Raw genomic sequence first — 18,861 nt, 5'->3', positions numbered from 1 at the left:
AAAAAAAAAAAGCATTAAATTTCCTTATTTTGCCCTAATATTCCAGTTACAACTAACCTGTACAAACACTTAGGGATGTACTCCTCTCCTTTCTGTGAACTTTGCCTGCTTCATCCCACAAGACCCAAAATCTCTGCAGATCAGGTTCTTTGCTACTACTTAACCCTTAATTTCAGGACCCAAAATAAGAGCTTAGAACATACGGAACCAGACATTTGAATTTATCTCCTTTGTGTTAGATCCAGGAAAAGTTTATTTATTCTATCCTATCTATATCCTATATTGCCTTTTAAAATCGAGGTTAAAGATAACTATCTTACACAGCAGAGTAAAAATCTCAAAGCAGATTTACCAACTAAGCAATACATTTTTTTCTATAGAAATTAACTATATGGCGGGATGGGATAAAATAAAAGTGTATATTAAAATCAAATATGTTCCCTATTAACTTATTTCTCTCCTACACAACCTCAACTGCCACTTATTTAGCAGACCTCCTATCTCAATACATACTGCAAGCTATTGGACTAGCTGTCTTAAAAAAAAATTCATTACTAATATCTTTCTATCCTGTGTACCGTCCTAGAAGCATTTAAACTCTTACTGAATATACAAAACTTAACTGACCACTTAGCTAAATTGCTACAATAGATTCAACACGACAAAAAGCTTAACCAAACACAAACTTTAGAAAGTTCTTCAAAATAATCTTATCCGAATGTGCTCTCAAACATCACAAGTTTGTAACATCTTTTCACTAAGAGACTATTTAAAACCTACAGTAAGTCATTGGTACATGATTTACATGGGTACAGCCCATTTCCCCTGGTTTCACTAGCAAACAGAGTGACTGTCATCTGATCCAGTCCCCTCTAGTGTAGGGAAACACCTAAACTGTTCAAGACAAAACACCGGTCATTCTTTTAACCAAATATCTGAAGATTGGTAATTCTTTTAAATTTCTTGTTAAGTTTGTTTCAGTGGTTAATTACCCTTATAGGTGAGGGGTTCTTTACAGCTAACCCAGCTGTACCACTAGATTTAATTCCATTTCCTCTCTTTCAGTCCCTAAAGACTGTTACAGTTAACCAGATAATTAACTATATGGAAGTCTAGATTATTAGAAGATGAGAATCTATATTTAAATGGGAAAAAAATGGAGGAAGAAAATAAGAAAAAAGTCAAGAATTATTATTTCTCCTTTGTTCAAATCAAACCAGTTTCACGAAACAAATTTCCTTCTTTGACAACTGTGTTTTTTAAGAATGTTTACACAAGTTTAACAAAAAGTGAATTGATCAGTAAACAAAAATAGTATATATGATGTTCCTTAATGGGCTAGATTCATAATGGGGTAGAAACACATTAATTTATAATCCAATCTTTATCTACCATCCCAATATCATTCCACTGCATTCAGTGTAAAAGTAAGGGGTCCCAAACCATAATTAAAAGAAATTAATGAATCTGGTCCAGTGGCATCATGGTTAAGTTTGCGTACTCCGCTTTCGCAGCTGGGAGTTCACAGGTTCAGATCCTGAGCACAGACCTAGCACTGCTCATCAAGCCATGCTGGGGCAGCATCACACATAAAATAGAAGAAGACTGGCACAGATGTTAGCTCAAGGCCAATCTTCCTCACCAAAAATAAAGAAAGAAAGAAACTGAGAGACTTATTTGCTTGATTTTTTTCTACTTGCTTTTCTAAAGGGAGGACAGGTGGCAGGGAAGTTCCTGTGAAAAAAGACTTGAGGACCAGCATGTATCTTTCCTGGATGAAGTCAGTTTTGCACCACAACTATGCTTCAAGAGTAATTCAAAAGAGCATATACTATTTCTGGTACCACTCCACTAAAAAAAAAAAAAAATTTAAATTTAGCTCCCCTTCTAAATGGGTCAGCCCATGGAAAAACACTAGTGCGCAATTACATGGTTAAATAACAAGCAGAATCTGTTGGATTCATGGAAATCTCCAATATGAAAAGCTGTATCTTCCATTAATAACAGCCCATTAGAAAAAATTTCTTTCATAAAGAGAAATAAAGATACTTCCAGTATCTTACATGGCTGATTGAACACATTAATTTACTTCTAATTCTCTGTGAAACCCCCTCCATACAGACAGTAAAAGGTGGGGGGTGGGGGGGGAATGATAGAAGTGACAGCAGCAGACAAGAGATGGCCACAAAATTTAGGGAGTAAGCAAAGGCAAATATATTAACTGACTCAGTAGGTAAAGGCTAAGGGGAAGAAGCCCAGACACAAAACGAATCAAACCACAGAATCTGAGAAAGGCTCAGAAGTAGAAGACACTGGTGTATTTCTGAAGGTGGATGTACAGTATAACTAAAAATAGAAGGACTGAAAGTTCAAATGAATAAGTTGGACTCCTGGATCCACTTCCCCAATCTGTAGAATGGCTCTTTACATTGCTCCAGATCAGTGGAAAACTTAAGAGTTCACTCTCTCAACTGGCTGAAACAGAGGGACTCAGCACTCAGAGATACAAGATATAGCTGAGATGATGTATTTAAATGAGAGATTAAGAGAAAATCTAAACACGAGTATAGTATTTCCCCAATGTAAGCATACAAATAGAGTCACCTTTCCCGAACAGACTCCCTAAACATTGGCAGCCAAGCTTATACTCTCTAGTCAGGATACTAAAGGACTCCTCCAGGAAAACTAACTTACAGGGGTGGACACATCAAGACAGGCAGTTGGGTGACAGGCACCCAATAAAGATGGCCAGGTCCCTGACCAATCACCCTACCAAAGCCTGCAACTTCATAGGTACCCACATACATAGAACTTGCAGTCAGCATTTTAGTGCTCAAAAGTCTTCGGAGCAGAAAAAGAGGTGATTCAGACATTCAAGATCCGAAATACATTACTTCTCATGTACTCCCTTCTCTGGAAACTACTGGTGAATGAGCACTACCAAAACAGTAAGACAAAAAAAGGAAACATGAGATCTAGGAAATAAGGGATCCAACAGACAGAAAAGCAAAGGGAATTCCGGAGATGACTGCTGTGAAACAGGCCTACAGAACAAGCAGTCCAAACTGGAACAGAAGAATGAAAGGCTCAAATAGGAATATTAACTAACGGAAGAGAGAGGAAAAAAAAGAAATGAATATATTAAACAACTCCTAAAAGGTTGAGAGGGGATCTTTATACTTCTGGTAGATAGTCTAAGGGTTAATTACCAATAGGTACTAGATCAGGGGTCAGCAAATTTTATCCATAAAGAGCCAGTGAGTAAACATTTTAGGCTTTGTGTGTCATCTGTCTCTGTCACAACTATTCAACTCTGCTGTAGTGTGAAAGAAGGCATAAAATAATCCATAAATGAATGAGCATGGCTTTGTTACAATAAAATTCTATTTATAAAAACAGGTGGCAGTATATTTGCCCTGTGGGGTGGTAGTTTACCAATCCCTAGCATAGACAGTTAAGTGAAAAAAGAGATAATCATTAACACCATGGGAAAAAAAGAGGTACAGGAAATGGAATTTAATCCTAATACACTATAAGGCTCAGCTACAAATAATATTTATCTTATCATAATATAAACAACAGGTATTGTTTTCACCAAATCTTATAACTATACTGGAAAGTTAAGGAAAGAGAGAAGGGAAGGGAGAAGAGTATATACAAGTATGCCAATGTCCAAGTGGTGGGGATGGGAGTAGGGGGAGGTAAGATAGCTAAATCATCAACAGATTAAGGGGTTAGCTAGAGAGACAGAGGCAGACTGATTACCCCAAAAGGGAGGCAAAACTCAAAAACAAACACGTTATGTGCTACCATAATTTTAAGCAGGCAAATTAAAAGAATCAAAAAGGATTGCCTCTGAAGAGCACATCTAGGAGTTGGGGCACAGGATTGCAGCTTTTCATTTCAAATCTTGGTAGTCTACTTGACTTCTTAAAACTATATAAGTGTACACGGTGAACACTGCTAACTGCCTACCCAATATCTATTTCTCCTTCTTCTAATTGCCTACCTAATATCTATTCTCCATTTCTTCTTACTAACCAGAAGCCTTATTTTGTTCACAGTGGCAATGATCCCACATAAAAATACTTGTTTCTCCTGAGTATAGCCAATGATACGCCACCTGAAGTTTCCAGAAAAGAATCTACTTTCCAATCTGAGAGTCACCCCTTCTTGCTTCCTCCCTTCCTTTCTCTTCCTGCTTAGAATCCACTGTGAGTGAGGTCCGGAGGTGCAACGCCCACTTGGACCATGAGGATGAAAGCCAAAGGCTAAAGATGACAGAGCAGAAAACTCCAGGGAACCTGAGTCCTTGATGACATTATCGAACAGATGCACCAATATCAGACTACCTACCTCCAGACTCCTTGGCTATTGAGAAAAATAAATTCCTACATAAGCCAGGTAGTTAGGTTTTCTGTCATTTGCAATGGAATGCATTGATAACTTGTAGAATTAGTTATTTTGCTGACAATAAAGGTTTAATTTTCAAAGAGAAAAAAATGAAAGAACCTTGATTTGTTCAGACTTATCTACTCATCCATTCTATTAAAACTAAAAAGGGAAGTTTGAAAAAACTCCAGGTGCACATGAAAAAAGATGTACAAATACGACATAAAAGATGGTATCTCAATAATGATTATAATTACAACCAAATGTTTACTTCCTATTCTCACATCTTTCAGGGAAGACTAATAAATTTCCTTCATTTTCTCTTCTCCCACATCCCATCTTACTCTCCACTGTTTCATTTTTCTTGAAGCCTCACTAATTCAACAACTGCTTGGGAGTGAATCTTCTAACAGATTGTGCCTTATATTATTTAAATCACAGAGAACTGTAGGGGCTGGCCCCATGACCGAGTGGTTAAGTTCGCGTGCTCCGCTGCAGGCGGCCCAGTGTTTTGTTGGTTCGAATCCTGGGTGCGGACATGGCACTGCTCATCAAACCACAATGAGGCAGCGTCCCACATGCCGCAACTAGAGGGCCAACAATGAAGAATATACAACTATGTACTGGGGGACTTTGGGGAGAAAAAGGAAAAAAATAAAATCTTTAAAAAAAACAATCACAGAGAATTGTAGTAACCTAAAGCTTTTAACTGCACAGGAAAAGAAGGTATCAAAGTAGTCTATGGCTCCATCTGTAACTACTCTACAAATTAGTGTCATAAATTTGCTTAATTCAAAGTTCAAGAAAATTATAAACACTCCAAGAGTAAACATGTCTTATATAGAAAAACACAAATTTAAATTACTTTAATTAAAGCAAAATGAGAGCTCTGGGAATGAGAAGGGTTAATTCAACCCAAAATACAGCTACAGATCACTATCTTTAACAAGTATCAAAATTACTTAATTTTAACAGTGTACCATGAATATAGTTCCACTAGTATTAAAAAAGCACACTTCAACGCAAAAACCTGTTTTCATCCCAAATTTTTTCTATCATCCTAAATCAAAACTTAGGCCACTATATTGACACAATGCAAGAAAATTCTTAAAATGTGTAAAAGAAATGGTGAAGTGGTCAAAGAAAATTGAATACTTATAGTACTCTGCCAAAGTTAACCTCCTATATATGTCTGCAACATGCAGCTTGTTTTATTCCACATTTTCCATAAAGCCATAAAAATTAACAAACCTAAAGAAAAATCAAGTAAGAGTTTAAGTAAGATAGCTTACCTTTTATTTATAGGTTTTTCATCTTTTTCATAAGGCTTTACAAACCACTTGCCAATACGTACAAAGTTCCGGTTCATTAAACACCGTTCCAACAGATTGTGAACTGCTTTGAAAAGCAGAGTACGGCATTCATAGGAAAGTCCATTCTCCCATACTCCATCTTCCTCTTCTACAAGAGAAATAAAAGAACGAAAAAGTAATGGCACTATATCTTCTCAAAGCCAAGTAAAAAGTGTTACACTTTAACTTTTAAATTCGTAAACCTTACTTCACCTCAGAAGGTTGAGCTACAATCACTTTGATGTATCTCTAGACATTAAAATATCAAGTTTCAAAGTTACTCCATAAGGAATAAAAGGGCTGAGCGCCATGTATTCCATTAAATTACCTGAAAATTGTTTTCCCATTGTATAAGACGACAACAGTATATTGCAAACAAACTGACTGGGTTTCTGTATCAATGAAAAGGACACTTGTTATAACCCGGGAAATATTAAACATACTCTATCACTCTATACCTAAGATACCAATTTCTAAACTGGCTCACTTATTACTTTGTCCTAATTCCTCCAGTCATTCAGCCTGCCAAAAAACCCAGCCAGTTAATAATTAAACTCAAAACATTTTATGTCCATGAGCATTCTAATCCATAACTCAACTATAAAAATAAGTGATGAATAAAAAGGAAGCTTTTGGCACAGAGCCTAACAAGCAGTGCATTATCAGCCACCTTAGGTCTCATTTCAACCAAATGACTCCCAAGATTACTATTCAGTATAGGATCCTCTACTTGGAGGAAAAGTTCAAAAATTTAAAGACTTAAATTTTAAATGCCACTTCTGATATAAAGTTAAAGCTATCTTCACTAACTATACAGCCTCAATTTTGCCAGCAAATCTATCCACTCCAAGTTAACTCACCAAAAAAACATTAATACAGTCATTTTGAGATGTCTGGATGTAGCTCAGAAAGAAAAATCTTTCACTCTACCCATTTCCGATGTATAACAAAGCACCCAGTGAATCCTGCTACAGATGATACTCATTCAGCATTTTAACTTTTATCATAAGATTTTAAACTGCTATTTCAAATATAATTTAGTATCCTTCTATAGCTTATATACCTTTATAAACATTTTATAAATGTTTATATAAATATAAATATTATATTTATTTTATAAATATGGGTCATCCTCTTTCAATTTAAGTAAAAATAAATGACAAGACCTATTTTAATTCAACACTAAAAATGTATATACTATACTCACAGAAAAATAATCAACTATGATGTTTTTGAATAAAAGTAGAAACATATTACAAGTGACACATGGTTTATATTCATAACTTACACAACAAATGGGTAGAACGTGTAAATATTAACTAAAAAGCATGACAGTGGACTTTGCACTAGAAATTCGTGCCACTACAAAGATTAATGTTGATTTTATGTTGTTCATTAAAGTGTCTCCTAAATTATAGTCAAGTCTTTCAAATCAACTACTTGTGTTTTTTCTAAAAAGGTAAGATTTTTAAAAATGAGGTAAGCTTTAGAAAATAACAATTCTCAGGAGCTGGAGTAAAATAACTTTTAAATTATTGATATTAAATAGAAAAAGCTCTTCAAATTCTATTATATTGTAGACATCCTTATCTACTTAGATTTAAAGCCAAAATTTCATGAGTTTCACTTTATTAAAGAAAACAATAGGCTAGGAGAAAAGAGAAGTGGCACATAGTGACTTCACTTTAATTACTTAAAGGTCTAGATCACAAGCATATTTATGAATTGATGAGAGAAAAAAATGAATCTTTCTCAATCAATCTGCTTTCAGCTTAATCATCTTCTATCATTTCAAAATTAAATAGCTACATTAAGAGTTTTACCTCAAATCATGTGACTTATGATTACTAAAAATATATATGTTCTTCATTCCAAGAGAATTATGCTGGAAATACCTCCCAATTCTTCACTTCTTTATAATCTATTTAATACACTCTATTTTTATCACCTGTTATCTCAAAAATCCTTACTTTCTAAGAAGCACAATGGTTGTAACACTTTTGTCCTACACAAGTAATCTTTACCAAAATCTTTTTTCTAACTACTGTCTTAAAGCATTGAAGATCCAAGACACACAGCTACCATTACATATCAAAGTTGTATAATCACTATAAACTTTAAAAATCAAAAAATTATTCACTTAAGACTTGAGACTGAATTTGCCTTCTTCCCAAAAAGAGTACATATAAAAATCTTTGGGGGGCTGGATCGGTGGCATAGTGATTAAGTTCTCATGCTCCACTTCGGTGACCCGGGGTTTGTGGCTTCCGATCCTGGGCGTGGACCTACACACACCGCTTGTCAAGCCATGCTGTGCTGGCATGCCACATACAAAATAAGAGGAAGACTGGCAAATCTTTGGAATAGTAAAAGCTATAATACAATAATTTATACAAATTTTCAGATAAAATTCTGAAAACTTTATAGTTTTATTTTAAAAAATCTATTTCAGTTAAACCTGTAGTTAAATAATTTAACACTAAATATAGTTTAGAAAACAGTATTAGTTTTCAAGAGAAACTTTTAAATTTTTTAAAAACTTTTAAATTTTATCTAGAGAAACTCAGGTGAACTTAATTCTCATTTTACATTATACCCTCAAATGCCCACAATTCTTATTATCACTAAATGGAAGTTATGCATAAAACAAAGAAGAATTGACCACCTGTTAGGGTTTCCTAAAGCCAACAAATCTCCGAAGTGCATCTTCACCTACATGAAAAGCATGTATGTACAGTGTAATAAGCAACCATTATACTGAAGTAATATAATTTCATTTTTTCATTGCTAAGGAAATAATAAGTCCTAATAACACGCAGTGAAAAGCCTGACGGTTTGTTCTTTTTTCGGGGGGCGGGGGTAGATTATTACTTAGAAACAAGAAGCCTACTGAGCCAAGCTTTGATATCCTAATGTTATAATAACCATAATAAAAGTACTTCTCTCTAACATGTATTCAGAGATATGAAAAGTGAAATGGTACAAACAACCCACCCAAGACATAGTGATATGTACCTCTTATACTAATTAAAATAAGTCCCTGAATCTCAACACCATCATTACAATAAGAAAGGGAGGGAGAGAAGAACACATGGCAAATCTTTACCTAGCTCTTTTGAACTTAATCAGTCATAGCCTAATGGAAAAAGTCTGCTTAATGCATTTAAATAAACGTTTTCCTCCTCTTGTATCTGTATCCCCAGAGAAAACAGTTTCAAATCTGTGTTTTTAGTACTTTTCTGTTACTATCAGCATTAGAACTCTTAATCATCAATACTTGAAAGAATTTTACAAAGTATTTACCTGAAGAAAATAATGCAAAAGTTGAAATGCTAAATTTGACCGCCAGAAAATATTTTTTTCTGAGGATACAGATTGTAGTGATGCCAAAGTATGTGACAGGTCATCAAAATAATTCTCCATGAGCAGGAAAAAAAATTAAAAATTAAAAAGCTGATGCACCTAGTACTCGTACTCAATGTTTTTTTCAAAACTGACATCTTTAAATATCTCCAAAGTGATAAGCTGATAAAAAAGGAATCTTTTCCTAAATAGTTCTGCCACACTGCTAAAATGTAACATACACTAATGAATAACAAATGGGTCAGAAATTATCATGGTAGGGGCCAGCCCTGTGGCCGAGTGGTTAAGTTCGCGTGCTCCGCTGCAGGTGCCCAGGGTTTCACCCGTTTGGATCCTGGGCACGGACATGGTACCGCTCATCAGGCCACGCTGAGGCAGCGTCCCACATGCCACAACTAGAAGGACCCACAACTAAAAATATACAACTACATACCGGGGGGGTTGGGGGAGAAAAAGGAAAAAAAACAAAATCTTGAAAATGTTTAAAAAAAAATTATCATGGTAGAAATATTATGCATTTCCTTAAAGAATAAAGAGAAATGTTTAAATGTCTAGTTCAGGGTTTGTCTTGAACAGTAATTGCCCATTCATAAGCCATTCATTCAACAAATATTACTGAGAGCCTTAAGTTGGCAGCATCATTGATGTACAGCAAAACCTGAAAAACTCTGGTTTAAAAATAGCCTAATATGTTTATGATTTTTTTTTTTTTTTGAGGAAGATTAGCCCTGAGCTAACATCTGCTGCCAATCTTCCTCTTTTTGCTGAGGAATACTAGCCCTGAGCTAACATCCATGCCCATCTTCCTCTACTTTATATGTGGGACGCCTACCACAGCATGGCTTGCCAAGCGGTGCCATGTCCACAACTGGAATCCGAACCGGCAAACCCCAGGCCACCGAAGCAGAACGTGTGAACCCAACCGCTGTGCCACCGGGCCAGCCCCTATGATTATCTTTGACCGGAAGATTTAAAAGACACACTCTCTTGCTCAAAATGGATGGTACACAGAAGAAATATGGCAAAGAAGGTTGCCCACAGAAGAATACCCAATATAAAAAGTTGGGTCATCGGGGCCGGTGCAGTGGCACAGCGGTTAAGTTCACATGTTCTGCTTCTCGGCAGCCCAGGATTCGCTGGTTCGGATCCCGGGTGTGGACATGGCACCACTTGGCAAAAGCCATGCTGTGGTAGGCGTCCCACGCATAAAGTAGAGGAAGATGGGCATGGATGTTAGCTCAGGGCCAGTCTTCCTCAGCAAAAAGAGGATCGGCAGCAGATGTTAGCTCAGGGCTAATCTTCCTCAAAAAGAAAAAAAAAGAGTTGGGTCACAAGTAAATCATGGAACAGAAGATAGAAACGATTTAACTATCTTCAGGCTACCTGGGGCACAAAAGAATTTTTTAGTTTGGCTGACATTAGATTCCTATACTTGGCTGCTGTTTATCTATTTGTCAATCCTATTAAAGCTACCACTTAAGGTTAAATTTCACTATAGTTAATATCCTTCAGTAAAAGCATCCAAAATTAAATTCTAAGACTAACCAATGGTCCATTTAGTTTGACAGTATTATGATGAAATTCTGGTATAATGGAAGTATTTGGACATGTTGCTAAAATCCCATATATAGACCACAGGAGCCAGGAAAAATAACAAATATTTTTAGCTCTGACTGCGTGCTTTTTTTTAGTTCTCAAGGTATCAGTTTCCTCAAAGAGTCTAATCACATTCTGGCTTACTATGATTTTTTTAGGATGCAAACCTCAGGGGAGGGTGCATTTTTTGTTTTTATTTTGTTTTAAGGGGAAGACTAAAAGCCAATGATGAAAGCAATAAAATTCCAAAAAGGTTAAGGCACAGAATAAAGTAGCCAGAAAACTCTTCCCCTGGAAGGACATACTAATGATAATGAAACAATCTTAATTTGAAACAAACTAACAGAACACCTAAAAGAAGCAATCAGTCCTACCCAATATAGCAACTTTTGACCAGAGGGATTAAGCTAAAATTTTCCCACCACCAATTTTACACTTCTATCACACCACCACTAAACAAGGTCTGCTACAAAGTTTAAAGTAAAAAAATAAATAAAATTAAAAAGGCTGTAATCAGAGAAGAGTTTTGTTCTCTAATCCTTTTTCTACCAAAACATATTGTTATTGATTCAACTATCCATTCTCTTAGAGAGAGCAGAGCAAAAAGTCAAAAAAAAAAAAAAGCATTTGCCTTTGAGATTCAAGGTGTATTTTAAACAAGTCTCTTTCTGGAATGTTATAGTTGGGCCAATACTAGTTAGCATAAATCCTGACCCAAAAATCAAGTCTTTGGAAATTACTAAACAGTACTGACTACTGCTACAAAATAAATTAACTGAGGGTTTAAAGTAGGTGTCAAATCAGATTTGGTTTGCTGTAATAGATTTTTACCAATTAGCAAGAAAACAAGTTTACATTCTATTTCTACACATCAGCTAAACTTGAAAGGAAGGTGACTCAAACATGTGCAACATAAGAGAGACAGACAGAAATTTAAAAGGCACTACGGAACCTGACTAAACTCTTCAGAACTATCAAGATCATCAAAAACAAGGAAAGTCTGCAAAACTGTCACAGTCTAGAACAGCCTTAGGAGACATGACAATTAAATGTTATGCGGTATCTGGATGAGATCATAAGGGAGAAAAAGGACATTAAATAAAAATAAAGGAAACCCAAATAAAGTATGGACTTCAGTTAATACTAAAGTATCAATATTAGCTCACTAGTTGTGAAAAATGCACCACTCTAACGTAACACGTTAACAATAAAAGAAACTGGGTGAGGGTTATACAAGAACTCTCTATACTATCTTTCAACTTTTACGTAAATCTAAAACTATTTTAAAATAAAAAGTTTATTTTAAAAAATACACTGTGGATGACACAAAGGAGATAAGGGTTAAGGTTAAGCAAAGGCAATTCTGTACTTTCATTATTGAATACTAGTTAATAAGAAAAACTGAGAATTCCAATCTTTGCGAAGAGGAATGCGTTCCCTCCTTTTCCCACCAAGAAGGGCAATATTATCACCAGAATCACAAACATTTCAGCAATAAGACATGGTAGGCGATGAACCAAAGAGAAGGACACAGCCTGTGAAGAGCAGGCTCAAAACTAAATTAACCAGCTTTTTAGTTACCACCTGGGTCCTTCCGGTTCCCCTTTCCTCAGTGCTACACCTCCACTTGGAACTCAGGATTCCCTCCTGCAGCTGATGCCACCCCTACTGTCCAGCTGCTCTCTTCTCAGGGGAGCTTAAAAGAACGGAATAGAGTGCCACAGATGGAAAGAAATGAAAAAGGGGTTAGCTAGAGAGACAGAGGCAGACTAATTACCCCAAAAGGGAGGCAGACGGTGTCCCTGGAGCAAAGAAAAGGGCAAGAGAAATATATTCCATCTGAAGAGACCTTATTATTCTTTAAGATATGTCTGATTTAAGTAACAACACTCTAAAGAAAATGACAGGTTAAAAAAAAAGCTAAAACATTATATAAATACTACTGACTATACGAACTATTTAAAACAGTACACAACAGGCTTTGGAACAGTAAACATGATTACATACTACTAATATATTTTGATTTACTATTTCAATTGTTTTCACTCTAAATTTTTAAAAGTTATGTACTATTCAATGGCATTCAGCAAAAATCTGACAAGAATTAGAACCTAATCTTCCCAAATCACTTTCATTCACATTTAAGATCAATATTTTAAAGTATAAGCATTACCATTTTTAAAAATTATGCTAAAAAACAAAGTTAAACTAGACGACAAATTTTTAAACTGTAACCCAGTTTCAGGAGAAAACATATTTAATTCATAATATGAAACTTAGAAGAAAAAAAATCCACATAGTGTTTTAATACACATCAAAACAGCTCACATTTAACTTAATAGGCTTTAAATTTCAAAACATTAGTCCTATGATGATAAAATTAATACTACATATCTGTTAAAATTATCTTTGATTCCACATAATGTATTTCATGGAATCGGGGGGAAAAAATGGTCTGTTCAGATGCTCTGCCAACTTTATTAAAACTGAAATTGCCAAGTCGGCATTAGAGTTTAGAGTTTATCAACGATTATAGTTATCTATAGCTTACAGATAATTTATCAACAACATTAAAACAGTCTCCAAACATTTTAGTAAGGTGGTTTTTAAGACCAGTTAAAACAAAGAATACAATAACTCAAGTATACCTAAGTCAATGAAAGAAAAAGAAAGCCAGCAGGCTTAGCTTTTGGCACAATTAGAAAGCACCATCTTGTGATGCCATAAAGGAATTTTATATCCTAACACACATGCATACATCATATATATGTACATATACGTATATACAAACACAACACTTAACATATTTGGAACTATATTACACAGTTGGAACTAAGGGCTAGACTCTCCAGCAGGGATCTTATCAGGAAAGCTGGAAAAGCTGGAAAGCATTTATCATAAAAGAATTACAATCACTCTCAAAAAGAAGGATTAACACTGAAGGGTTTGTTCATTAGTAGGTAAAAAGCAACTATCAAAACAAACAAGTGTAACAGGTAACACATACATTCCTGCACAAACATTGGTCTTGCTAAGTGCTTGTTAGAGATAGTCACCTAAATTACATTACACCCAAAACCAAAATAGGTCCAATAGATCAAATGGACAATAACAGAAACTTCTGTGTACTCAACTTCAAATAAGAACACTTTTTTTAGTTATCTAACAATCCTAAATTTACCTGTCAAGAATCATTATCAAACATCCTGTTAAAGTCTTTGGTACCTTGCAGCAAACAACCAATCATTTACATTCCTGTCATTAAAGAGTCGGTTAACGTTGACTCTTACAGCCTAAATAAAGTAAACACAAGCTTCAGCAATTACAAGAAGAGCTAGTTTCTCTTTCTAAAGTGATATTTTGTCCTAAAAGTCAAGAGAACAAGATGGAAGCAATCTTACTGATTTACTCATAATAAAATTATAAAATTACTTCTGTGTAACTTTTTATATTATGACCCTATGTCCTATAAAAGCTAAACAAGTTGGCATTCATCTCACATTAATGGTAGTCTTTGAAGAATAGTATCTAAAATAAAAGAATCACTTCTCAAGAACAACAAAATTAACATATGCCTTCATATGTTAATAAAATAACAACCACAAATAACAGTAACAAAATAACTACATGCCTTGAAAAGAAAAAAAAATTACAATACATTTCTAGATACCCCTACAACTGTCTGCATACCCACAGAGAAGAGAGCAGTGGCAGAACTGACTCAAAGGTAAATTACACTTGGCTTCAAAAGTATTGTATGACTGTTGGGAACTTTATACTGATTCCATTTTTCTTAAGTTAAGGTGAAATGCCTTACTTGGGCCCTAACAGCGAGAAATTCATGAGGAAGCTGGGTAGCGGAAAAATAAAGTTATTCAAGGCTTAAAAAGCCTGCCATAATATGGATTATTTAAGTAAAATAACCGCAGTGAAACAAAACATCAAGCTGAATTTTTATCCGGCTTCATACCTGAGAGCTTCCCCCCCAAAAATCTTAATTTGTTAATATAAATCATTTTTGGGAAAAGTATACAACAGTGCTACATCATTAGTTAGAAATGATAAGCTGCTTTCACCTGATAAGTCATGGTGAATAAGGTCAGCAAAATTGGGGTCTTCACCCCACCAAAATATCCACAATTCTCTTCTTCCAGGTCTTTGATCTCGCCGCCAAACACCAAGCACATCTGCCTTAAGGCAGCGACTAAAACTGCTCAAAATGGGGTCTTCCTCAGTCACCGGAAACAGAATAGGGGCAGAAGTTGGGCCTTGCCATACATATCTTTTCCATTTAATTCCCGTCAAGTCAGCCTGGAGAAAAGAAAGCATTTTTTTTTATTGTTACACATTCACTCAAAAAAGTGAAAAGTACTCCCTCTTAAAGTCCCTTATTTCATTAAAACATTACAATTTTTCAATATATGCTTAAGATATTAAAAACACATCAACTAATACTTATTAATTCTGATAATTCAACAACCAAAAATTTTAGGAAAACAGTTAAAACTTAGCACTCACATGTCACTGAAAAGCAAGTTAATAAATACGTGTCTCAAGGAGAAATAAAAGAAACTTAAAAATTTAAATATAAACGTGTACTTTAATACGGCACACAGAGAAGAAATATCCTCTCTGTCCTAAGTTCTGTTCTAATCGGTCACATTTGTTCCTTAGTGTCAAACTTGTACGAGAAAATTAAGTTTTTAAAGACATTATTCATGTTGATAGAAGTCATGGCTCTAAAGAAAAGAAATCTGAACTACAACTGAAAAAATTCTTAACTCTTCACACATCACTTTCAGGAAAAGTCAAATAGCTGCTCACAAAGAACTGTCAGATTTGTGCTAGCCTATCTTCAAAGAACCTGATCCTAAAAGTACCAAAAATAGACTGAGTGTGAGAAGACAGAAATCTAAAACCTGCTGTACGTCTTACTACATCTGAAGAGATGGTGATTAATGGACACCGCACAGCAAACATTTTATAGGGAGGGAGGGCCTTAAAGAGCTCAACTTAGCATCGTGAAAGAAATCCGACGGAGGGAATTCAGCAACTCTTTAACCTAAAGGTGCAAAGCAGAAGGTGCCAAAAATGAAACTGCTGATACATGACTGGCAGCTTACACTTGCCAACTAGTTGCGCTCCGCCCACTTAATTCACTTACCTATCACATACTCTCTTAATATTTCTCATAGCACAAGGAAAATGAAAAAAGAAAGTCACCGAAACTTTAAACCACTGATGAAGCTAAGCTACTGTCCAACTGAGGACTAAATATTTGCAACAGTTGGTACTTTTGAAAGTCTTCACTGTTGGATGTCTCCAGTCCTGGGCCAACCTACACAACTGTCATCCCTACATCCAGCTTCCCCAGACTTTTTAACAAAACGAGGAGCAGCCTGCTCAAAAACATGTTAAAAACGCAAGCAAAACAGACAAATACACAGATACTTAGCGCAAAACCACAGCACCTCCTCCATTAGCCCGCTCCACTCTCACACAAACATAATGTTCTAATAAAAGATGGCTAGAATTGTCAAAACGGCAAACTGTTTTCAAAGTTTCAAGAGAGAACATACGAAAGGGCATCTACTGGTTTTCGTCCAGGTCTGAAGTCACCCAAGGAAGAAACTAACCCTCCGTTTGACTCATTAAAAAATGGAAAACGACAAGAGGTTGTTAGCGCACAAGTTCCGGGGTCCTGTTTATTGGGGGAAACCAAACCGCCCGAGCGAGGCAGGAAGGCAGCGGGAGAAGGGGTGATCGCGGAAAGTGGGAAGCAGGGACACCGAGGCAACGAGGAGAAGAGCAACAGTTAAGCGAGAAACACGGGAGGAAATGTTAGCGTCCTGCCAGATAAGGAGCCCAAGTTTAAGACAAGACTACGGCGAGGAAGAAAAGAGTCAGCAACAAGCCGAGAGAAACAGCCAGCCTCCCAGAGCGAAGCCCGGGCAGGCGAGGAGCGCGTCCCCAGCTGGAGCGGACTCCGCCGCGGCGCCGGCCCGGCCTGGCCCAGCCCGGGGACTCGCTCGGGCAGCGGGCTCCGGCCCGGCCCCCTCCCCCACGGCCCGAGGGCGCACCTCGCGGCCCCCTCCTCCACGGCCCCGCCGCCGCGGCCCCCGCCCGCCGCCCCGGCACTCACCAGGCAGAAGAGGTTACAGTGACAATCTTCCAGGCTGGCCCCGTTCGGCACGAAGGAGGAACTCATCGTCCCTCACAGCAGCCGCCGCCGGCGCCACAACCCACCATCCGCCATTACCGCCGCCTCCGACCAGAGAGAGAAACACAGACACCGGGGAGGGCGGGGGGGTGGTGGTTGAGGGGGGCGGTGGAAGAGGAGGCCGCCGGGCCGCCCGCCCTCCCCACCCACCCCCCCGCCGCCGCGAGCAGCCCCCGCCGCCCGGCCGGCACCCCGCCGCCCGGGGCCGAGGGCCGGAGGCGGGAGGGCCGCGCCGCGCTCGCCCCGTGGGCCGGACTGCGGCCGCCGCGGAGCCCGCGGACGCTCGTCCCTCTCTGGGGGACGGAGGAGATGGGTGCCCCTGCCACAAGTAAAATAATAAATTACACAATAAATAATTAAAATCGAGTCCGAAAGGGCAGAGCCCAAGCCCTGGAGGCTTCTCCCGGGGCGGGAGGCGCCCGCAAGGGGCGGGAAGGGCGAGAAGCCGGAGAGAAGCCCAGGCCCCCGGCCCGGCAGCGGCGATGTCCTTATGCCCAGAGTCTCCTCAGTGGCGGAGGTGGTGGCGGCGTCTGCGGGCTCAGACCATTCTCCGGCTGTGTCTTCGTGTTGTCCCTGGGCCAAGCCGGCCTAACGTCTGCTCTCCTGCGGCCTCACCGCCCGGACGCCGTAGTCTCCCCCATTTTGTGGGCCCAGCGGGCGGTGTTTTTCCCCCTTTAATCCGAATTCACGGGTTTTCCCTTCGCTTTAATGGCGGCCACAGGGACCAGCTCGCCCTCTCTGCTTGCCCATTGGCCGCCTTGAGGTCACGTGGGCCTGGGCTCCGTGGGGAGGGGGAGAGAGAAGGGAGTGAGGGAGGGCCGGGAAGCTTTCGGCAGACACGGTGAGCCCCGGAGACGGGGCAGCCAGCTGGTGGCTACTAAGATAGCGCCATCTGCTGGGTGCCCCGGCCCGAGTAAGATGATCCGGGGCCTTGGCCCTAACTTGCTCCTTGCCGGGAAATTTATAGTACAAAGTTCACATCACAAATCTGAGAATTAGGTGGAAATCAGCTTGAATTCTTTGGAAGAGAGAGTGTTGCCAAAATTCCAGGGCAATCTCATTTTATTCCACGAGGCCGCTGGGGTACAGCGCAAACCCCTGGGTTTGGGATCATCTGAGATAGGACTCAGCCACTTAAAAGGTGTGATTAAAGAAACATAAACGAAACAATATAGCCTTGTGGTTAATAGCCTGGGAGTTAGAGCCACACTGCCTGGGTTCGACACTTGAGCTAGTCACTTACCTCCTTGTGTCTCAGTTTCCTCATCTATAAAATGGAGAAAACATAACCCCTCCTGATAGGGTTGTTGTGATAATTGAGTTAATACAAATAAAGCACGTAGCCCAGTGCCTGGCACAGATAAGCGTTGTTAAGAGTTATCCATGATTGTGTCATCATTACCTCATGCGGTTATCGTGAGGAGTAAGCGAACCGGAGTAAAGTGCCCACTAGAATGTAATCTTCGTGAAAACCGGGACATTGTTTCGTTTACCCCTGTATCTCTAGTGCCTAAAAATGGTTCCTAGCACACAGTAGGTGCTTGATATTTGTAAATTTGCAAATGAATGAATGGTAAAAAGTAAGAACCAAATACGTAAAATGTTAGTCCCCTTCCCAGTAAAACACTCAGTTCTTGACTGAACTACACTTCAGTGTAGGAGTTCAAACATTTTTCTTGAGAGTTTTAGAAGAGAAAGAAAAAGAGAGACAGAAGGGAACGAAGGATGGAATGGAGGGAGGAAGGAAGGAAGGGAAGCAAAGAGGGAGGAAAGGAGGAAGGAAGAAATAAAGGTGATTCAAAAGTTAGAAATACCGTGAGTTAGGACTTACCATGATTTTAAATCATAATTGCCTTTGTAAATAAATGGTGGACTCTTCCATGTCACTTCTTCAGCCCTGGAGTGAAAGCATTCCCCATCCATCCCAAATCTTGATGT

General features: G+C 38.3%; 1 protein-coding gene across 2 annotated transcripts in view; it reads right to left on the bottom strand.

Annotated features, from left to right (window-relative positions):
* Nucleotides 1-17,678, bottom strand: part of MED13 (mediator complex subunit 13) — a 101,200-nt gene extending 83,522 nt beyond the window's left edge. For both annotated transcript variants that reach the window (XM_070562354.1, XM_070562355.1), the window contains exons 1-3: nucleotides 16,846-17,678; nucleotides 14,780-15,014; nucleotides 5,685-5,853 (exon numbers count right to left, since the gene is read on the bottom strand). In XM_070562354.1, the coding sequence (XP_070418455.1) occupies nucleotides 5,685-5,853; nucleotides 14,780-15,014; nucleotides 16,846-16,911 (470 nt within the window). In that variant the 5' untranslated portion in view covers nucleotides 16,912-17,678. The remainder of the gene's footprint in view (nucleotides 1-5,684; nucleotides 5,854-14,779; nucleotides 15,015-16,845) is intronic.
* Nucleotides 17,679-18,861: the final 1,183 nt, after the last annotated feature.

This window comes from Equus przewalskii, chromosome 10 (genome assembly GCF_037783145.1).
Source record: "Equus przewalskii isolate Varuska chromosome 10, EquPr2, whole genome shotgun sequence".
Classification (NCBI taxonomy): Eukaryota; Metazoa; Chordata; class Mammalia; order Perissodactyla; family Equidae; genus Equus; species Equus przewalskii.
This window is presented reverse-complemented; position numbering and strand designations above follow the sequence as displayed.